Source organism: Triturus cristatus, chromosome 8, assembly GCF_964204655.1.
Source record: "Triturus cristatus chromosome 8, aTriCri1.1, whole genome shotgun sequence".
Classification (NCBI taxonomy): domain Eukaryota; kingdom Metazoa; phylum Chordata; class Amphibia; order Caudata; family Salamandridae; genus Triturus; species Triturus cristatus.
This window is the reverse complement of record NC_140591.1, coordinates 106055006-106078767: the sequence shown is the minus strand read 5'-3', so window position 1 is coordinate 106078767 and position 23762 is coordinate 106055006. Positions and strand designations below refer to the sequence as shown.

The 23762-nt window shown below is 43.7% G+C and overlaps 2 protein-coding genes across 10 annotated transcripts in view; one reads left to right on the top strand and one right to left on the bottom strand.

Moving 5' to 3' along the window:
• The window catches only part of POU2F1 (POU class 2 homeobox 1), a 668152-nt gene extending 646242 nt beyond the window's left edge, over window positions 1–21910 (bottom strand). For all 8 annotated transcript variants that reach the window (XM_085621115.1, XM_085621114.1, XM_085621116.1 and 5 more), the window contains exon 1: window positions 21783–21910. The gene's annotated coding sequence lies outside the window, so the exon portion shown is untranslated. The remainder of the gene's footprint in view (window positions 1–21782) is intronic.
• Window positions 21911–21933: 23 nt separating this feature from the next.
• LOC146801640 (uncharacterized) overlaps window positions 21934–23762 on the top strand; it is a 121556-nt gene continuing 119727 nt past the window's right edge. Inside the window, exon 1 of one of the 2 annotated variants that reach the window (XM_085621123.1) lies at window positions 21934–22083. Coding sequence is in view for 1 of the 2 variants with exons in the window: in XM_085621122.1 (XP_085477248.1) it covers window positions 22229–22244 (16 nt within the window). In the remaining variant the exon portion in view is untranslated. Of the gene's footprint in view, window positions 22084–22126; window positions 22245–23762 lie in introns of those variants that run through there. The other variant, XM_085621122.1, reaches the window with a different exon arrangement.

Sequence of the window (23762 nt, the reverse complement as noted above, 5' to 3'; positions counted from 1 at the left end):
TTGATATATTTATAGGATTACGGATACGAATCTGTGAATAGACGAAAAGGCCAGACAATTTCAATTTCAGAAATTTGAGAGATAGTGATTAGGTTTTTCGAAACTACGTATTTTGACAGCCATTAATTTGCCCTCACAGATATTCTAAGATTTGATTTCATCTTGTGGTCTGTTGATTATGTATGCAAAATCTGGTTACACTGACAATCGCCATTCAATTACTATTCCACTAACACATCTACGTTTATGTTATTTTTTATCTAGGCTGACTATGCCAGATAATTAGTGCGACCCGTTTGCATCTCTGAAAGTTTACCATCTTTTTTAAATCACACCTCACCAACCAAGGAAGGTCAGTATGAAGAAAACAACAAGCGGCAGTGAAAGCGATCGCTATTGGTAAAAAAAAAAAAAAACGCACAGCGAAACATGTGGTTTCACTTATCGCGCCCGTGTCTGGGCACGATAATTGAAACCACATGGCCTTTGGTGCGCATAACAGACACCAATAGGCCATGGGCGGAGCAATGCGCCCGCCTTTGGCCTATTGTGTGCTGTCTTAATAAAAAACACGCACACAAAGAGCAATAGCGGGCCACCAAAGGAAAAGCACACGCACAAGCGTGTGCAGTTCCAGGCTCCGTTTCAGAACCCCATGCAAAAGGACTCTCGCTGCGCACTGCTGCGCACTGCATCGCTAGGTGCGAGACCTACAAAAAAAGGCTTTCTTCTTTCAATCACATTAAATTGTGACTAATAAGTTTACATTCTGTTGTGCTACACATCTGATGGAATCACCAACGCTACTGCATTGTGATATTAAGAAACATAGTTGCCTATTCAATCCTTTCCATGCAGCAAAAGCATTGATCAATTTGCTTTTTTTGGTAGATGCAGGACCAACTATGGCAGCATCACTCAGGTTTGCCGGCAACTCGGAATGCCCAGTGTCATTGTTGAGAAGCAATAGGGATTGCAGACGGAGTTCAGCAGAGACATCTGGCATCTATGGTATCCACGGCCAACATAGTGGTTGAGGAGGTCAGCTGGAAAATAAGCCGGCACACAACTTCTAAGTCATCTGTTTGGCTACAAGATGGCCAGGAGTACATCTGCAGCACTGGGAGCGGTCCCATTCCAAGACAGGGTCGCAGGTCGGTTGGGGTTTCAATTCAATAACTGTAGCAGCAGCACAAAAGTGCATGACTATTTCTAGATGGTTCTTTTAAAAAAAAAAAAAGGGGGGGGGGGGGGAGAGTTGTCCCTCATCTGCATTTTTGTACCCCCTACCAGGTCCGTCTTCAAATATTTCAGTCTGTTTCACTGTTGGTTCCCTTCTTTAGAGAGTTCCCGTTTGATTCTTTTAAAGCTCCGGTCTCCTTTGATTTTTCCACTTGCCTTGACATAACTTGAAGTAGATGCTCCCATCCCTCCTCCCCAACCAGGTGGTATGCAATACTTGTTGTGGTGCCAAATTATGCACTTTCTACTTGCAAGATGCCTCCCATAAATGTTGCTGTCATAACAAGTTTTGGGTATGTTTAATCACACAACTGGAACAAATTCAAATTCATTTTATTCGATTTTCATGTTAAATTAGAAAACCATAAAAAGCATGATACATAGTTACAGAATTTGTACATTTTACGCCCCAATTAATTTCTTCTCAAGATAATACAATTATTATAATAATAAAAATATACCCATTGGAAACATTTTTCCATAAAATATACAATTGATTGAAACAATAATTAGATTACAATTTACAGGTTTTTTCCTATAATTAAATCACTGCTTTTAAAAATAACGCAATATTTCTAGCATAACATTCATTTTCCAGTAGTTGCAGTGCAATATAAGCCGGACGGCATTGCCTCAAATCCGATTTTTTTTTTTTTTAAATTGGAAGGATCCATCTTTTTCTGTAGTCCCAATAGTATTTACAAAACAAAATAATATGAATTGTTGATTGAGGCGCAACCCCGTCACAAGGACAAGGTATTACATTTTTTGACCAATCGTTTATTATAGGGAATGATACTAAACGATAAAAAATGCCTATTCTAAAACGTGAGAGTACGAATCTGTTGTACCCAGTTCCATAATGGGTCAAATAAGGTTGCATTTCAGTAGTGAGACGAATAATCTGATTTATCTGGACTGTTGGTTTGTGGGCTTTGCTAGCATATCTGAGTTCTTCCAGATGGATCATATATTATTTTTTTAAATCTTTTCTAGAGATATTTATCATCTTCGCTGGACTATGGAAGAATTCGGGCCTTCCCAAGTCCCCCATGAAGTCTTTGATATATTTTAGCCATCTAATAGCTAGGGCCTGGTCCAGGTTTAAGGAATCTTTTATGACCTTCTGATTAAACGTTGTCTTTGTTGAGGTCCAGATTCGATGCCATAGTAAAACTGGCTGGGCCCTTATTCTATCCGTAATGTATTGTAGCCCCAGCTCAGTATGACAAACAAAATTTGTGGTTGAACGCGGGACAGCCAATATATAACGAATAAAGGCATTTTCCACTTTCTGAATGTCCTCTACATTTTGATATCCCCAGATCCCAGCCCCATACAGTACTACACTGACACACTTGGCTTGGTAATTTTAATCAATTCTAACGGTGGCCTTTTGCCTAATTTCTGTGCAAAATTTACAAGGGCTGTAGTTTTCATAAAAATCAATCTTTTTGCTCTTATGGCCTGTTGCCAAGTGCCCTTATTATCCACTAAAACACCTAAATAGGGATACGTTTTTGTGTATTCAAGTTTATTATTCCCAATAAAAATTGATCTTTCTTTCTTACTGGCTTTCCCACAGCTCATTATATAAGTTTTAGTAACATTTATCTTCAGATCGAGGCTTTCCATGTAATCAATATATTTTTTTTTAGCCTGCTGAAGCTCTAGTGGGGTTTGAGCCAATATCACCTCGTCATCGGCGTAGAGTAGGGTGGGAATGGGTCGCTTTAATACTTTTGGTAGGTCCTGGCACCCCTCGAGCATCACCCTTTCCAGACCATTGGTATAGAGGGTGAACAGGAAGGGTGCCAGGACACACCCCTGTCTAACCCCCCTCTCCACTGCAAATGAGGCTGTGTATTCCCCATTTGGTCCATACCGTACTCTAGCTTTTGCGTCAGAATACAACTCCCTTAGTATTTGAATCAAGGGAAGTTCAACTCCCATTGTTTCGAGGATCTTCCACAATTTGCTATGAGATATAGAATCAAATGCCGTGGAAAGGTCCACGAAAGCTAGGTATAGTTTCCCTTTTTTTGCCTTAACGTATTTTTCTGTCAAGATTGTTAGATTCAGACCTTGTTCTATAGTTCCTAGACCTTCCCTAAATCCAAACTGTAAATATGTTAAAATATTATCTTCAGCCCATTCCTGAAGACGATTTAAAATGATACGACCTAAAACCTTTCCCACCGAATCTAGTAGGGAAATTGGCCTGTAACATGTTAGGCTTGGTCTGTCGCCTTTCTTGAAAATTGGAACCATTAAAGATTCGGACCAGGTTCTTAGAAGTCCTATCTTACAGGCTGATTCAAGGGCTTGTTTTATTAATGGGCCCCATAACTCAATGTTTTGTTTAAATATATCTACGGGTACCCCGTCTGGTCCCGGTCCCTTTCCACCCTTACTAGCTTTCAGAGCCAGTTGGACCTCATCAAGGGTAAAATCAATATTGATTGGGAAGGGCTCTATTATAGGACTAGAGGATATAGGGCATACCGTTCCAATATTAAACTGCATTTTCATAGCATACATTTTAGAAAAATGGTCCACCCATTGGCCATCGTCGATTGCTAATTCTAGTCTTGGAGTTAATTCTGGTTTCAGAAAAGGTAAGTTGAGCACGCGCCAAAATGTAACACTATCGCCCTCTGTACAGGCCTTATGTAGATCGGTCCATGCGTTCCTTTTTATTTTCCTCTTTCTTGTTTTTACTGCTAAATTATAAGCGTTTCTGCATCGCGCTATTTCTGTTCTGTCCCGTTCCTTTTTGTGCAGAGCATGCTTTAAGGTGGTATAGGACCTTTCAAATTTTTATCAAACCAACCAAGTTTCTTTCCTTTCCCATTTTTCACTTTCCTTTTCAATGTGTTCCTTATAGTGTTCGTTATACAAATCTATGACTTTAATATGTCTTCGTGTGATGTAGTCTCATCTAAACAGTTAAAAATTTCTTTCAAATTTTTTTCCACCACTAAGTTCGTAATTACCGATGGCTCTACCTCGGCCCATTTCAATGAGTATCCATTTATTTTATTTATTTCCAAACCCTGTAGTTGTTGAATTCTTTCAGAGTGTGTTCTCTTTATTTTTGACGTAATTGTTACCTCCAGACTTTGGGGAAAGTGATCACTGAGAACATTTTTATGGGTTTTAAAGTTTAGGACTCTGGTAGCAAACCTATTCGGAATTATTATGAAGTCTATAGTTGTATTTGACCCTCTCCCATGAAACGTCTGCATAAACGAAGTAGGTGGAGAGGTCAACACATTCGCAAAACCCATGTCAAAGAAGAATAAAATTTCATTTAAGACTTCCCCCTGTAAGCTGTGGGAAAAATGAGGAAGATTAAATTCTCTTTCATCTGTTAAACCACATAATACATTATCACTATGTGGACATAGAGCCGTATTAAAATCACCCCCCCAAACCAATAATACATCATCCTTATTACCATTCGCAGAGTTCGACATTACATCTCTAGGCTGTTTCAATATGTCAAGGATACATTCCTTTTGCACGTTGTTATAAAAATTAACCAGAATGATTACATCTCGCTTATGTAATTTCATTTCCAAGACTTGATAATTAGGTTCTGAAAAAAGCAACCCCGCTTTGTTTATCTTTAGTAAATTTGACACATAAATGCATAAACCACCCTTTGGCCTCCCACTTGCCGATGGCAGGGCTGGTGTTTTAAAGGTCTTATAGCCTTCAAGGTGATTTTTTTCCAGAGACCAAGTTTCCTGCAAGCATAGTATATCGAATTTGTTCACAAAATTCTGCCATATCTGATTGTGTAGTTTGGACCGTAGTCCTGCAACGTTCCAAAAGAGAATCGTAATGCTATTTATAATCGCTGGTCTCTGGATTTGATTAATGGAATGTTGAGATCCATGTGGACTAAACGGCGATATCCTGGTGTGGACTGCTTCTTTTGAAAGAACTGGCTCATCTACCCTGCCCGTATTATTTGGTCTATGTATATCTGACGGGCAATTGGAGGGTGTTCCTACAGGTAGGGACAGGTTATTAACGTTTCCTGCCAACATACCTGTTACTAAAGTGGGTTCAAGGCAGGTGCTGATTGTTGTAAGCCCCTCTATTGAATGTAGGCCAGTTTCCATATCATTTTTAGAATCCTGCCTTTGAACTTGACAGCTCTTAGGGGAAGCATATACAGGGACATCAGGAGAGTTGTTCGGGCAGTTGGTCAGTCAATCAATCTCCTCTAAGGAGGTCAGTGGTGCATATCGGCTTTTCAATGTGATGGGAGGGGGGTGACCTACACTTATTTTATATGTCCAATCTGTGTCATCCCTCCCCATTACGTTAGCAGGTTTATAAAAAAAAAAAAAGCCCAAAGGGAGAATGTTAATATCAACTGTGCTTAGGCATCCATTTCCCCCATTCCATAGGATTCTTTTTACTAACTCAGGTGATTTGAAGGTTAGCACTATACAATCCCCATGAAGTGTCTTATGCTCTTTTCCTACCCAGTTTATCCTCCTAGCCATTTTGAAATCCGTGAAGAGTTGATGAGTTATTCCCACCCTTTTACTTAACCAGTAAAGCGCTTTATTCCTTAGGCTTTCCCAGGTTTCAGTTTCTTGCTGTCCCAGCTTAGGTGTATTAGCTAATATTACTGTATACGGTGTACAAGCTGGTGGTAGGTCTAAATATGTGTGCTCTATAGGTGTCTCATTTTTAGGTCTGATCTCTTTTTGTTTGATAGAGGGGATCATCCTAAAAGTGGAGGTTTCCTTTTCTGCATTACTGGTTCGTATTTTGTTAATGGACCTCCATTGGCAATTCTCAGCATTATCTTGGGATCTACCTGAATTTACTGAGTCCTCATGTAAAATTGTCTGGCCTTGCTCATTCTGCGCTATACCACCCTCCCCTACATCCTTTCTACGTGCTTTACTCAGACTGCTTGGTAGATGTTTGGCGGGTACCCTGTCGGAAAAACCTATTAGGGTATGCTCTATCATATTTAATCTTCCCTCTATTTCAGCGATTGAGGTCCTTAGAAATTGGTCTAGGTTAGTTACCAAATCAGTTAAAATTCTTATATCAGAATCCCTTGGTTTCCCCTTCGTGTTTTTCTCAGGGTATGGTCTTTCTAAGGGAATCCTCACGGACTTTTGTTTCCCTTGTTGTACAATTTTTGATCGCTTCGCTCGTTCGGGAGTCTTGTTTTTATTAAAAGTGGGGGGAGATGCTAGTTCTATATCTTTAATTGGTTTTGGAGGCATCTTTATACGCTTTTGAGGCTGCTGGCACAAGGAATCCATATCACTTAATTCCTCAATCGTATCTATCATAGGTTGTATGGAGCCGTTCACAGGGGGATTGAGGTTAGAAACCCCCACATTCTATTGGTTTCTCCCTTGGCTCCAATATTATCGTCTTCGCTGCGACAATGCGTATTTACTTCTAATGACTCCTCTACTGAGGATATCTGCCTCTCAAATGCCCCCATTGCCCCTGTTAAATATGAAAGCAGTGTCGATTGAGTCTCCCCAATAGTCCTATTCATAGGTGGCGCCTGTGTAGTTAGTAGTTTCCTTTTCCCCATTTCAAAGACGTATCGCTCTACTAAAGCTCTACTGAGCAGACAACTTTAAGATAATAGCGAAACGAACACCTGGGAAATTATATCTTTAAAAGAGGCTAAATGATGCAGTTACGGATGTAATCAATAACGTTCATCCACAATAGGCCAAGGAGGGGACTTTCAGATTTACAATACCTCTCCAGTTCTCAGAGTAACAGGCTCCAGGTTTAAGCGATCACAATCCCGGGGCAATTTTGATAGTCATGGGGGATGGGCCCAGCATGGCCTCACACGGGCCCGTCTTCGCCCGGTCTTCGCCCGCGCAGTGGGTACACCCGCGTCCTTTGAAGCGCTTGTGGCTCCTCCCGCGGGGTCAGCTGTCAGGGACCTGGGCAAAAGTCAGTGGTCGATTCTAAAACACAAAGGCTCCCGCTCCGCCGATACACCCGCGTCGTTTGAAGCGCTCCTGCGCTCGTGGCTCCTCCCGCGGGGTCAACTGTCAGGGACCTGGGAAAAAGTCAGTGGTCGATTCTGCCAAAGGTTCCACAGTCTTTGGCCTACTTCTTTATTCAGTTCCAGAGAGGGTGGGCTCCGTCGCCTTTAACATACAGTTTGCTAAATATGTGACGGACTGCACCCGGCAAAGGCTTGAATCTGCACCTGATCCCCAGGTTCCTGTATTTTTCCAGGGACACCTTGTTTTTATTAATGTGTCTGGATGAGAACTCGTAAATGGACTGGTCTGCCCTCAGGTCATCTTCTTGGGCATAAACAATGAAGAACAGCAGTGGATTCAAGTTTGGAGGGTAAGTTGGCAATGATGCAAACAAGCCCACTGTATTTTTCCCGGGACACCTTGTTTTTAATCAATGTGTATGGATGAGAACTCGTAAACGGACTTGGCTGCCATCCAGTCATCCACTTGGGCACACTCGTCTGTTCCCAGGTGGCTCTCAGAGACCCGCGAAGGCCTTGAGCCCCTCACCGTGTTCAGAACAGAAACAGCAGAGACAGCACTTTAGCAAATTCTCAACAGTATGCCCTGTGTGACCACTTTTCACATTTAGATTAGTTTGCCCTCAGCGTTTGTCCTGCTCCTTTTTAGGTCAAGCCTGTGCAGCGCATGCACTGCTGCGAGGCATGCTGTACTAGGGTATGGACTTGAAGCTCCGCACACTATCCGCCCATCTTTTAAATTGGCTCCTGTTGTTGTCCTTTCTAAATGGTTGCTTCTGATTCCTTAACAGGCTTGTTACTCCCTCCTTAGTAACGCCTTGTCTGCATTTGTCACCTCCCACATCAGGACTGGCCCTTTTACTGTGTCCTTACTGTTTAGCTTCCATTAGCCCTTCGGAAGAACTCTTTGATCAATTTATCTAAAAGAGCACTGGTGGGACGCCAGCTTTAGTAATCAAGACCGCCTTTATATTTTTTGCAGTGCGCTATGCGTGCTTTCACTTTTGCTATGGGGTTACACGCAGCGCCCAATTATTAGATTCGAACACTCTCTCCCCACTTCATTTCCTACACTGTGCCTCTGCCACGCTTGATCACACGGTACAAAAGGGGGTGGTGATGGACGGAGCATCAGAACCAATCAAACACTCACACCCAGTCAACAGATCTGGGTTTGATCCATCACCGTTCTTTAGCCCACTCTGCCACCCCAGTTAAGACATGGCCATATGCAAATCAGTCTGACCCTGTGCCTCATGGGAACAGTCCAGCCCGAACTGCCAAGCCATGCCTTCCCTGGACCGGAAACAAGCTTCCTAGGACCGGTTTCTGGCATTTCAGCCGTCTTCAGCCAGGCTTGCTTGAATCCAGTGGCAAAGTGAGTAAGGGACTCACGTCTGAGCATACCCTGCCAACTTATGGCGAACAAAGCGGTACAAAAGGGGGTGGTGATGGACGGAGCATCAGAACCAATCAAACACTCACACCCAGTCAACAGATCTGGGTTTGATCCATCACCGTTCTTTAGTCCACTCTGCCACCCCAGTTCAGACATGGCCATATGCAAATCAGTCTGACCCTGTGCCTCATGAGAACAGTCCAGCCCGAACTGCCAAGCCATGTCTTCCCTGGACCGGAAACAAGCTTCCTAGGACCGGTTTCTGGCATTTCAGCCGTCTTCAGCCAGGCTTGCTTGAATCCAGTGGCAAAGTGAGCAAGGGACTCACGTCTGACCATACCCTGCCAACTTATGGCGAACAAAGCAAAAACCAAAGGAAATGATGGACGGAGTGTTGAACATTGCAAGCACTCACCCCCAGTCAACTGATCTGGGTTTAATCCATCACCGTTCTTTAGCCCACTCTGCCACCCCAGTTCAGACATGGCCATATGCAAATCAGTCTGACCCTGTGCCTCATGGGAACAGTCCAGCCCGAACTGCCAAGCCATGCCTTCCCTGGACCGGAAACAAGCTTCCTAGGACCGGTTTCTGGCATTTCAGCCGTCTTCAGCCAGGCTTGCTTGAATCCAGTGGCAAAGTGAGCAAGGGACTCACGTCTGAACATACCCTGCCAACTTATGGCGAACAAAGCGGTACAAAAGGGGGTGGTGATGGACGGAGCATCAGAACCAATCAAACACTCACACCCAGTCAACAGATCTGGGTTTGATCCATCACCGTTCTTTAGCCCACTCTGCCACCCCAGTTCAGACATGGCCATATGCAAATCAGTCTGACCCTGTGCCTCATGGGAACAGTCCAGCCCGAACTGCCAAGCCATGCCTTCCCTGGACCGGAAACAAGCTTCCTAGGACCGGTTTGTTCGCCCTCAGTTGGCAGGGTATGCTCAGACGTTGAGTCCCTTGCTCACTTTGCCACTGGATTCAAGCAAGCCTGGCTGAAGACGGCTGAAATGCCAGAAACCGGTCCTAGGAAGCTTGTTTCCGGTCCAGGGAAGGCATGGCTTGGCAGTTTGGGCTGTACTGTTCCCATGAGGCACAGGGTCAGACTGATTTGCATATGGCCATGTCTGAACTGGGGTGGCAGAGTGGGCTAAAGAACGGTGATGGATCAAACCCAGATCTGTTGACTGGGTGTGAGTGTTTGATTGGTTCTGATGCTCCGTCCATCACCACCCCCTTTTGTAACGCTTTATCACACAGCAAGACCAGGCAACAGGCGATTTCACTTTATTTTACCCCCGGTTTCTTTTCAGCATACACGGCGTCCCCGCTACGCTTAATCCCACAGCATGGCCGGCCGCTTTCACTTTATTTAAATGTATTACATTGGCCGGCTGGGGTGCATTGCTCTTCTCCCTCGCGCTGTCCCTGCAGCTGCAAGCATTACCATAAACTGGCCAGTCACAGCCCTTCTTGTGGTTTACTAGCGACCATGCGGCACTTTCACATTCATAGAGGCCACGCCCCTTTCTTTACACAAACCCTGTTTAAAGAAAGGTGCGCAGATGACATTCAAGTAAAAGCGCAGCATGGGTGCTTTTACCAACAAAAGAAAAAACATCTGTCAACTTGGCAAACCGATGATGTTTTTTTTGTCAAAGCCCCAATGCCACGGCTTCACTTTAATGTCAAGCACGCCCATTTCTTTAGACGCTGCTTGTCTAAAGGAAGAGGCGCGGCCTTCATGAATGTGAAAGCGCCGCATGGGCGCTAGTAATTTGTAATGCAATAGGTCTCGCATTTGCGAGAGTTTAAGCTATTGCATTGCCAATAGCACAAACTCTCATATAATGGGAGACCTATTGCATTGCAAATGCTTATTTGTTTTCTCCCTTTGATTTTCCTTGGGTGTAGCATAGCTCAAATTCTCATTCGAGTGGTTCAACCCAGAGCAGGTGGAAATTAAAAGGTTCGGGGGAAAATAAGAAAGAAAGTAGACGAAAAACCTCAGACTTCTGTTGTAGTAGTGTCCCACTCTCGTATGAGAATACCATAAAGTCATATAGGAAATAAAGAAAAAGGATTAGGTGTCAGACTCTTTGGGTTGTAACCACACCAAAGAATTATTCAATATTTTTCGGGAATTCACACATCAAGCCTGCCAACATCCAGGCAGTATCAGCACAAAAGTTGAACTCCTCGGCCTGCACGCATATGGAATTACCCAAAAGCCTAGCTAGGCTCATTTTTTGCAATCCTAAATTCTAGTGAACTGTGCAAAGAAGAAGAAAATCTCAAAGCCTTGAATAGCCATGCAGATTGTTGCACAGCTAATACTAAAAAAAAAAAAAGGACTACTTTCCTACGTTTGACTAGGAAACTACATACTTCAACAAGGACTGGTCTTCAAACCACTAAAACACACTATATATCATTGCACTGCTCAAGAACTACTTTGTCTGACCTAAAGAACCCTGCAAATTACAGTATCCAATCTCTCAATTATTAACAAGAGCATTTCCCAATACAACTACAGGAATTCATGGCATTAGGCTTCCTTCTCTATGACAATTTGATTTCAGATACACGAGAGGGATAGGGACCGCAACTGTGGACACCATACAATCTGAAATTGTAATCCTTCGACCTTTCTGCAGCGTATTACAAAGTGGATGTCAGAACTTTATTGGAGAAACCGGATAAATGGGTAGGAATCACTAGACAGGCTCTCCAACCATGCCCTTTCCTTGGTAAAACTGAGCCAACAAATCAAAATTAGTTAGTCATCAACAAAGACACCAATCTCACATCGGACACAATAATTGTCTTTTTTGTCACCCTTTTGACATATGCATAACATCTGTACCATCGTCAGGTGCAAATGCACATTGATGATATCCAGCAGCATATACATGTCAGGGGAGAAAATGGCCTCTGGGAAAACATGGATATCTGCCTAAAACAAGTTCAGTGGATTGGGATTAGATACTTAACCTCTTCAGCGCTGCGTGGATTCCCGCGCAGTGCTGAAAGATCTGAGCGCGGGCGGGGCCATGACGGAACGGTTCCGTCATAAGCACAGCCCAACCGGCGTGCATGACGGAACCGTTCCGTCATCGAAGAGGTTAAGCCTAGTTGGTTCAAAAGCCCCAGAAAGCCTTAGTCAAGGTAACTCATGACATGCTCCCCTTCATCTGGCCAAAGGAACTGGGAGCACCACAAACTCTCTAAAAAGCAGCAAAGATTGACAAAGTATGGATTACATCAGACCTCTACTTCAACATCTTATCATGGCAGTAACCAAAAACATACATTTTACTATAAAATACTGAAAGTTGCCACGTCGCAACCAACTGACTAGAACACAGGTGGTATCCAGATTGAATTACTGTAATGCTGTGCATTCCGGAACTCCAGCGAAAGAGATACTGATACTCCAGAGACTCCAAAATAAACTGCCAAACTGTTTCAGCCTTAATAAATCCTCCTATATAATTTTGGCCCTCCCAGTACTGCACTGGCTGTTTGTAGCAGAGCGAATAAAGTTCAAAATTCTCTAAGGTATTGAATGCCGTAGATAGATCGACAAAAATATTTTAATTGATATTGCTGATCAATACTCCTAGCAGCAATCGGAGAACCAACAAGTCAAGCCTACTAGTCTGGGCCAGATTTAACAGAACATCTAACTGGGGGAAATTTATCTGTGATAGGAGCTCAGTTCTAAAATTCCCTCTACTCTTCTGTTATGAATCAACCTAATCTTACATCTTTCAAAAAACATTTTAAAACAACTTTTTTTTAAAGAAGATTTCCCCACCAACATGCATATGTGGCTGACGCAAATGAATGGGTTGGTGTACATAACCTCTCCGCAGCAGCACACACCAGTCCAACTGGGTGGCTTCTGATCACTTGTTATAAGTTATTACAAGCGAGCAGTGATCCTATTTTCTTTAACATATGGACACTGAATTCAAATCTTGCCTGTCAAAAGAAAACCTGCGCGCCATTAACAAAAGATTAACGTCTTCCATTGATTAGGAAAAACAAGTATTCAAACACCTATTACCAAAGGAAGTAGTAACTATCGGCCAGTTCCTTGAAACGATGGAACAAACGATCATGCCTTGAGCCTGCTTGAAAAGAAGTAGATGGACTCAATGCGAATGTTTATAAGTCCGTTTCCAGGGGAGGCCATGATGAAGCTGCAGCCTGTGATTGTATGACAGAAGCCCCAATACCCCGAGCCGTGGCTGCTCACTGCCCATGATCTCACACCGCAAGAATGCCCTGGTATGTAAGAGCTCAGACCTCCGTTCGGGTGCGAGGGGCCGGCTCGCCGTCTGCGCACGGCCGCTCGCTACTCGGCGGCGGCGGCAGCACATGGGAGGACGCGAACATAAACACACCGCCGCCTTCCTCCGACGGCTCCTCTACGGCGCTGACTGGCTATGATTAAATCCTGAATTAGTAAACATGAGAGGAGGGCGGGCGGCGACATTTCAATACTCGAAACCTCCCCGAGCCGGCCATTATTCTAATAAGAGCCAAGCACTGCAGAGCTCAGTGCGACCAGGACTCGGAGGCGCACCCCGGCGAGGCCTCCCCGACGAGCGGCTCACAAGGCCAGGGCCCCGAGCGGGCTGGCCTGATAGGGATCATATGGCCAGGGCCCGGAAGAGGCCTCCCCGACGAGCGGCTCACAAGGCCAGGGCCCGGAGCGGGCTGGCCCGATAGGGCTCACATTGCCAGGACCCGGAAGAGGCCTCCCCGACGAGCGGCTCACAAGGCCAGGGCCCGGAGCGGTCTGGCCTGATAGGGCTCATATGGCCAGGGCCTGGAAGAGACCTCCCAGACGCGGGCGGCTGACAGTGCAGACTGCAGAGGCTGCTCAGACGGGGCGGAGGCCGGAGGCGGCCCAGGTGACCCTCCGCAGAGAGGACACTGACGAGGCCCGACCCGCCGCCAAGGCCCACAGAAGGCCTGGGTACGGAGGAGGGCCGAGGGGTCTCGATGCACTGCAGCCAGGCCCGGAAGGGACTCGGAACCAGGAGACCCTCCGGCCTCGCGAGGCCCTTCGCGCCGGGGGCCACCAACAAGGTCTACAAAAGACAGGCTGAGGGCTCCTTGTCTGGGCTCTCAGAGGGCGCCTGAAGGAGCGCTGGGCCCGCAGTGTTGCTGTAACACCCCATACAACTTGAAATAGTAAAGGTTTTTTGTACCTGGCAGCGTTTGTTGCGTTTTCAGATTGACTGCCACAAGCCCTTTATGCTTTGAGTGAGGTGACGTGACTACTCAGCACCCCAGTTCTGATAAATGTTCCACAACCACCGACACCCGTGGCTACAACAAGCTCCCCGTGGCTACAGCCGGAGAGGAGACACCCCCTGGTAGGCAGTGAGTACCTAAAACTGAAGGCCTATCATTTAAAGGAAGGGACATAGGTCTGTGCAGACATCAAACCAGACAGGTCTTGGCGGGCTTTGCACACAAAATTGAATAGAAAGAAAACACCATTGTCTAACCCATTACTTTATTCCTCCAGCATGAAAACATCCCAGTAAGGTTTTCGCCACTCTCTACTTACAGGGCTCCTCTTCGCAACCCTAAATCATTTGTGGCGATTTGCCGCTGATGAAGGAGGAGAGGATGCAGACTGACGGCTAGAGCGGGCGCCCAGAAGCTGGGAACCGGTTTCGAGTCGCGGCAGGGACGCTCAACATCCTGTGATTCAGGGGAAATCACTTCATCTCCCCGTGCCTAACAAAACGAATGTGTCCCTCTAACGCAACAGGTGCTTATGTTAAGCGCCTGATACCTTCGGGTCCTGTTCGCGCGATATAAAACTCATTAAAAAATGTTATGGCAGACATGGCACATGGGGTGGACGCAACTGTACGGTCTGCTTAGACAAATTATTTCTAACCGAAATGACACTTTGATGTGGAGGAATACATACGTGATTAATGGAAAGTAAAGACAGATATAAAAAATGCTGTTTTCCTACTGCTTTGTGGTTACGCTTATTTGTTGTTTGACAGCCACGCCATACGATTTTACTGTACACTCGCTTGTCTGTGAATGCTAAGCAGTAAACCTTTTCGACAAGTAGATGTATATTTGGTTTACACATTAATACAGTTCATACATTCTCAAGGTTATGTAGCGTCTACAGCAAATACTGCATCGCAGCTGTGTCTGTAAAACAGGCACGTTTCGTGTAAAGCAAGGGAAAAAACTAGGACTGCTGCGCCTCTTCATATCCCTGCATTGCGCGTCACCGCAAATGACGCGAACTAATTAGTGGCATTTAAAAATAAAAACAGTGTTTGATAATACCGGTGACAAAAGTGAAAATACAATGTTTCTTTCACTGGAATAGTGCATGTTTGTAGTAAGGAGCCTACGGAACATCACTACATATTCAATCTCACATTTAGATCTGTGCAGGTGGGACAATGCATTTCAGCCCGAGCACACCGAAAACAAAGTTACTTCTCCTTTTCCGTTAATTTCCTCTTACAACCAATATCAATTCATCCTTTGCATCAGGCGTAGAACCCACTGGTTGGTACAGAGTTGCTGTTGACCCCTCCTCAAAAAGCCTAGCCTCGATCCGTAAATTGGTACTATCTATAAGCACATTACCTTTCTTCCTGAAGTTAAGAAATTCAGGGTGAGCTTTCTCGATGGTTGGATGGCTAGATACTTGAAGATTTTTTTTTTTTTTTTTTTTAAATAAGATTCCAATCAAAGAGGTTTTAAATCGGTTCTTGGGACTGAAGCAGCTTTAACAGCTGTGCACACTGCGCCTCATTATGCCGGATAGATCTTCTGCATTTGAGACTGCAGACTGTCCCATTCAGGGCAAGCACATTGAGGAGGTGGGAATACACATCAGTGATTCACAATATTATGCTTCATTTCTCTATGGCAGGAGACAAGTCCAGAGGTCACTTCACTTTCATCCAATTTAATATTCTTTTACACCCCCTTGCTAATATGATCGGGTTTTCGTGATATCACTTGTAGACGATACCCAACTTATTTTATAGACTGATAAAGTCACCTACGAAAGGCAATATCTCACCACATGATATTTTTCATCAGTTCTGCATCGGAAAACCACTTCCAGAGAGCAATGCCCCTAAAACTGAAGTGCTAGGGCACATTCCCTTTTGGATGCCCACATTTTGGGCATCCACTACAGGGGATGCTCCAAATCGTGTGGACCAAGTCAAACATCTAGGACCTTATTCTATCATAACAGATAAACCTGGATGTCTCTGCGATTTTCTAATGAAGATGTTAAAGAAAGTCTTGCCTTTTATTTTGGAACATCTGCTGTAGTCAGTCAATGCCGTTGCCATCTTCAGATTAGGCATTGTAAATACATGCTATATTGTCCTCTCCGGACGCCGCTATTGCCCTACAGCGGGAACAAAACAGAGCTGTGCACAATATTTACAATATAAGGGAATCTGATAGAATTTTAGAGGCACAGCACACATTGAATTGGCTCCCAGTCTCTAAAATAGTTGAATTTAAGGCACTATGCTCGTGTCACAAGGCGTTTTACCACGCTGCACCTTCCGTCAGGAAGATGCTCTTGCATGGATATCTTCCTCAAAGCTCCCTCAACATGATCAGTCTCTCTCTTTCCTAGTTGTCCCACACCCATTGTCTGAGATCCAGCAGGGGGTGTCATTTTCAGTCCTCACACTTTCTCTTTAAAATGCTCTTCCTGCTTAACCAAAACTGCAATACACTATTATATCAATTTAAGAAAGGACCTAATTGTGTCTTATTTGGTAATATCAGTTTGACGCCATAACTATTGGTTATAATTTGCGCTTTAAAGGCTTTTTTCATTCTGGAGGACAGGAAACTACCATCTACTTATAGTTCATGGCATGACACAGCATTTACATGTTCCAAAATTCAAAAGGGGCCACAAAATGTAATTAACATCATGCCATAAACATAGTTGTCTCTGAAGTTGTCACTTTGCACAAATTCTGCTCATTGGAAAACCAGGTTCAATAAATTCTGGTTCTTTTTTTTGACAACCAATTTTATTGAGTTTTGGATGTAACAACAAACAGCACCATTCTGAGCTACATGTGCAGTATCAGAATAGGGAGAAAAACACATCGCAGTGACATCAAGGCTACAGAAGGAAATCACTAAAAGCATATCCACGTCTACCTGAAGAGAGGACCACATCTTCTCAGTCATTGAGTACCCCGACCCATTTGCCCCACATACGGCAACATTTCTCAGGACACCCCCTGGCTACATATAGAGGCAGCTCCTGCGAAGCGCACCAATCCACCCCCCGGCATCAGCGCCCTAAATTCTGGTTCTTAATCATTATTAAATCTATGATTGCCAAGTATATAGATGCATCAACAGGTCAACGCATCAACAGGTCAACCCATCAGCAAGACAAATTATTACACTAATGAAGCCAGTTGTAAACTGGCAAAATCTTGCATAAACTGGTCACAATAAGAACAATTTAACACCTACTTGTATAGACGTGATGATAGAAATAGCCCCAAGTGAATCAAAAAAATCTGATGTAACACCTGGCCTCATAACATTCCACAAACACAATTATGCAAGGAATTGTATAGAAGATTTGTTTATACTTCTATTGTACATTCATAAATTATCTCCTTTATCATTCATTATCTATTATAGCCAACGCTTCGAAAAATCTGCCACTTTTAAGTCCGCTATAACCACGTGGAAAAGATAGTCTTTGTGCTATGTGGTCTGTATCCTCCCTTAACTAGTGAGCAAATACAACCTGTGTCTAGCCAATGGAATAACTACATAATCTATCCTAATTCAAAATGCATTAGTATTAAAATAAGACCAAATAAACATTCAGGTGACAGAGTAAGCTATCATTACGAAAGTATGGGTTGTGCAATGGGTGTGACAATCAGAGTTAATGAAAAATACAAGGTCTGTGGTTATTGTTTATAAAAATGTTTATTTTGTACAAATATAAACGGTTATTTTAACACTATATAATAATTAGGTTAGTTGTGAAATTTGACACATTGTCTGCAAGTGGTTAAAATGAGGTTTGTTCAGAACTTTAAACAGCTTGTTTTTTTGTGATTTTCCAACTTTAGATGAATGGAGTGGGAAAACCGGTTTGAAAAAAGCGAACCAGAAAAGCTGGATAAACGGGTGTTTAGTATTTTTGTGTCAACTGTACAAAAAGTAGCAAGCAAGCAAGTCAATTTCAGAGACAAATATTGTACTATCAGGTGCTAAAAATAGCCATAACATGATTTTGATTTTAGAAAATTGTGTGTTGAAATACAGTTCATATGGGGGATATTGAAACGGACTACCCAATGACGAGGAAGTTTCAGTTTTGGGGAAAACGAATGGGCAAGTAAGGGAGGACGAGAACACAGTTCGGAAGGGGTGCATTTGAACAAATATACAGTGTCAGATAACAGACGAGTAGAATTCACCATATTTGTAGTAAATAGCAAAGAGACCGTTTCTTATGCAAAACAGCTTTCCCATTTCATTTTTCAAAATCCCCTCAGTGAAAATCAAAAACTTTGACATGTAATATGTGGGGTTCCTATTACAGAAAGAAAAGCATTTCTCAAGCACATAAAAATACACGTAATCAGGAATGTTTCATGTGCAGTTCTTAAACCAAAATGTATTAAGGACGATGTTAAATGGTCATAAGAGGAAAAGCAAAAGCAGAACTTGAATGCATCAAAAAGGCTAGCCCACTAAAAGGTTCTTGAAAAAATAAAATACATGAGGAACCAATGTGACAGGCATTAGTGTTTATACATTCTGCACTACACAGGAGATAAATGGTCAAAAGATGATTAACAACAACAAAAAAACATGTAATTTATTTCCCATTTCTACAACTGTATATAACTTGGGCTTCTATCACAACAGGTGAAATGTTCTTTCATATGAGACATTCACAATCGGTGCTGTTTTCCGCGTTACAAAACACCACCAAACAGGTTTACATTATAGTCTGCGTGTATCAAGAAATAATGGATAACTACGTAGCATATGTATGGACAAATGCTCGGGCAAAGCCTTTTCTTTTCCAAAGAGAAAATAACTCATTACTTACTCTTGTTCAATTTGGAAAGCTGCACCCTTCCAAGAGGACATCCCTCTGTGGACCCCCTAAATGGGTGGAGCAACTTATGCATCTTTTACTTCTCACATAGACCAGACTACAAACTCAGGCTCTTCTGATCTAGCACAATAATCAGTACACCTTCCTATTCAATGATAAGCATACAGAAACAAAACCCTTTCACTTACGCCTCTCTGCTTCCATACCTGCTTAAGCACATCAGCAGGTCCGCTGCAATATGTGAGGTGCACCCCTTTGAGCCTCACAAATGACAGCAACCTCAACCACCCAGGAAACAGCCTCATCAGTTTATGAGGTGCTATAAAATAAGCTACAAAAGAATATGACTGCATTTCTCCCAGGGTGAGACAAGGTACTTTCCAATGCTAACACCAACAACAAAGAGGTTACAGACCCCAACAAATAGGATGTAGACCACAACCTCATCAATGAAGAAATGCTGGCGAAACCTGGTGAGCATATATATAGGTGTGTAACTGCTCGTAATATGCACACACAACTAGTAGTTTAGGGATAAACAATTTGAATGACAATTTATTCACACAATTTCTGTTTTAAAACAAGTCCCTCCCCACCCTAAGCACGCTGACACGCTTTACAGAGTAGGTCACCTTTATGTACCTCACGTTTGAACAACAATGCACAGAAACTCCATAAGGGAAAAAAATTACAGTATTTAATATCATCGATATAGAAAAATATACGCTTTCAGTTCTCTCATTAAGTGGTTCGGTGATATGAAAGCCAGCTATTGTCACTGACTAACTGCTCCATAAAAAAAAAGTTTAGAAAATACAGACCTCAGTGCATTACCGATACACAACTAACAGGGACCTAAAAAGGGAAATATTTCCACCCCACACTAAAATAAATAATGTACAATTGAGAGGGCAACGCATTGACAAATGAGGAATAGCGAAAAGAACAAAACATCTGTATATTTACACAAATTAGGGGAAGGGCCCTTTTTGGCTAAATCGTAAAATGAAAGCATGCGACAAGAAGTTGTTAACCAACTGAACGCATTTTGTACACTCAAAACACCACTTCTTTACCCAACTAAAGGGAAGCCCAGTTTTAAATCTGCCCAGCTATCATTTACTAAGGATCAACTTATTCATTTTCTGAGGTTTCAAATTCAAAACAAATGCACTCTCCAGCAAACACATTGTTATTGAAACAATGTTTAATATTCGGCAAAAGATTTACAAAAGAGGTCTCGGGAATATCAGTCAGTGTATGGTGCAAGGATCAAGGAAGCAAGACCCCTTCGCTTCCTAAAGAAGTGGAAGAAAACTTTCACTCAATGCAATTTTAAAATGTTGATCCGCACTCAAATGCAAAACACAAGTCCATCCAATTTGTATATTTTTAAATTGTTCTTTATTTTCATATTCTTCCTTCTAGTAGCCTTCCTAATAGCCGGCTATTGGGAAGGCTACTAGAAGGAAGAATATGAAAATAAAGAACAATTTAAAAATATACAAATTGGATGGACTTGTGTTTTGCATTTGAGTGCGGATCAAAATTTTATAAAATGTTTAATATTCGCTCTTTTCAGAAAGGGTCTGATATATATATACACACACTAACGCCCCAAAAAATCTAAGAGGAAGGAAAAGACACCAAAAGGTTTATAACTGGATTCCCAATTGAAAAGAACAAGCCTGTTTTACGTGCAGTCACCCGCGCCCCTTTAAAAATACGCAGTGATGCACCTAAACACAGATGGGAGCAGAATCCACATCTCACACATGATGATCATCCAAATAAATCACTGGGTAAATTGTGTGATTCAGTGAACCGCTTAGACAATGCTTTAAATATAGTTTGTGAAAATCTGGCAGAACATGTACAAATATATTATTTATTACTATTTTACATACGATAAAAACGTGATTTATGTAGTTAACGTCTAACCCACGTCAGGGATAGGGATCTTCAAAAGGGGATCTTAGAAACTGTTTATTATACACGTGCGTGAATTGAATATACAGGTGCCTTATTAATATGCACAAACTTCCGATCTCAGTGACCTGGACTATCTGGTCGGGTTGTTTTGTTTATGAGATACATACTAAACGCAGTTTACGATGCAGCATGTCATAACATGCCCTCTAGCATGTGACGCCTGCTGTATAAAAGGTGAATGTTAAATGGAACTACAGCGGGATCCGAACGTAAACAAACCCTGGGAGCTAGATCGTTTATTGCAGGACTGCGCTCCCTCAGGTTTGCACAACAATTCGACCATGACACAGACCGACCGCTGGTCTGTCGAGAGTGGGGCGTAGAAGGGGCTGGTGACCATGCCTGAGCCTTGCCCAGAGACAGTCAGTATCAGAACAAAGCAAGAGAAGGGGATCGCTGACCCTCACTGGGTGCTGATGAATGACCCCCGCAACAGGCCCCACCTTCGGGGGCAGCCGCTCTGGTGCAGCCTAGTGCCTGGTTCATCCGACCCACCCCGCAGTTCCCTCCCTCACCAGGCACCCTTCTCCAATGCACTCCCTCCCTCTCTCTCCAACACAGAAGTCCCCTCCCTCCTCGGCCGGGGAGCGCCCCTCCGTGACCGGGATGCCACCCTGGGATCCCTTCTCTGACTCCCTCGGAGATCGGGCACTATCTCCCTCCCCGGCCGGGCTCCCTTCACGGGCTCCCTCCCTCTCCTTCTCTCCCCGGGCCAGGCTCCCCCCTCTGCGGCCTCTGCTATGAATATGCAGCCGCGCCCCCCCTCCACCCCCCTCTGCTCTCTTGTGGACTCGGCAGATAATGCCCCCCCCCCGGGCGCCGCTCCGACCCCCCCGCCTTGCGATGCTCAGGCCCTGCCTGGGTCCCGTCACCCGTCCGTGATTATAATAATCCCGAGTACTAATACATTATGCTAAGTTGCGCGGCGCGCGGTATGAATATGAATATGTAAAGCGCGGTAATGATTACCTGCCGCCGCCGCCGCACTAGCGAATAGTCCCCATCACAGGAAACGACGTAGTGACGGCGTCACGTCACGTGACCAGCACGTCGCCCCGGGGCTAGCGCATGCGTGGGGTCGTTACCCCGCCCCCTTCCGTGAGTGGTCCGCGGGTGCCACAAGCCCTGACTTCTTATTGGCTGGTGGTTGCCGCGAAGTCCCGGCTGGATTTTAGGAGGCGCAAAAACAGATCGCGGGATCAGAAGTCTGGACTTGGGGTACCCTAAGGACTCGGTTATCCGGGGATCCAAGCCGTGGGATCGGCAAAAGGTAGTGAATACGTTCCATCCTGCTAGCCGTGGCAGAGAGCGTGGCTGGGAGTTTGACGGGCAATGGCTGTTTGCCGTAAAAGGGCGAAGATGGCCTGAAAAATTACCTAGGGTGTCCTGGCAGAGTTGAGGGACCCCTGAAAGTCATGGGCACATATCTAGGTAAACCCATCATGCCATAGAGAAGTACAGCAGGCGAGATAGGCATGCAATTGTTGAAATGATACTGAGCAATGGAGAAGGGTGTTTGTGGTCTGAGTAAGGGGACGTTATATTTTAAAAGAGACTGGGCAGGTAGGTACGTCTGAGACCCTGTGACCCTGATTAACAGTGCCTCTAAGAGTAGGTGCTACTTATCACACCTGATAACATCTGACTCCCTTGAGTTCAGAATTTAACAAATGTGAAAAGTTTCTTCTAGACTAAGCTTTCTGGAAATGAGGTGTGGATTTTGGTGATTACTGCATGAAAATCCACATGTATGATAAATACCACACTCTTTTCTCTTGTTAAATTCAGACAGGTATGATCTACTGAAGTTTCCCAAAAGATGACCTCTTTATTCTACTCACTAATTTTGGTAGACACCACACAACCTTAGAAATCTTACCCTTGCAAAATCTAATCGTTTTGCTCACAGGTTGGAAAGCTCTGGCCCACTCATTATTTTTCAGCCAAAGACTGGCTGAATTGAGCTTGTCACACCAACATTTAGAATTTGTTAAGCAGGAATGAGAAATAGAGTTAGAGAATTTAATTTCCTCGTTCACTTGCAGTGAAGCGAGGATTTTTAAAATGAGAGAAAGGCAAAAAAAATATATATTTTTAAAATCTCGTAAGAAAGCAGGGCAGTGAGTTCTGATTGAGGTTTCGATGTGGAGTTGTAGACTTCACGGATTGTGTTAACATATGATGTTGTCTGAAAGGTTTTCAACATATTTTTAAGGTCTTTAGGAGGGCCTTGCAGAGAGTTTTCACTTTTGGTTGATATTCCTGCAGCGGTGTGGTTGATGGAGAAGATGGCAAAGTGGTCCATCTAGTCCTGCGGAATCCGGTTACTGCAATGTTTTGGGGTGGTGCCAACTTATGAGGTTGCAGTTAAACCATATTGCATTTGGAATTGGAGAGTTTGATGAGCCGTTTTATGTCCAGGGTACTGAAGTGTGTATCTTGGAATTCCTTTATTATCTTGGAGCTGGTGTCGATGGGTATGCTTTTTTCGTTCAATTGAGTTTTTTGGAGAAGCAAAACATACAAAACCAATTGTCGAATCCCTTCCATTGCAGCAGTTACAAATACGGTACAGGCCATAAATTATCCGATAACACTTTAACACATGTCAACAAGATCCATTTACACATCAGTCTCGATACATTGCACATTCAGGGTTACATGCAAAGCACTGGCTAGAACCGACACAATGAGACACTCAAAACATATGAATGGACTGGCTAGACCACCGTTTGGTGCCTTGTGAGACCGATTTACATCAATATCATGAGGCAGATAGCGTGCATCCTATGTTAGCTAATCAATTAGACAGCATCGGCCCATTAAGCACGTCTCCCACCATGCAGTTCAACTCCTGGTGCTACTAGGTAGGTTGCAGTCGCTGAGGAGTATAGGGTGGTACTGTTGGACAGGAGCTTATATGGTCTGAGATTTCATTGATGAAATTCT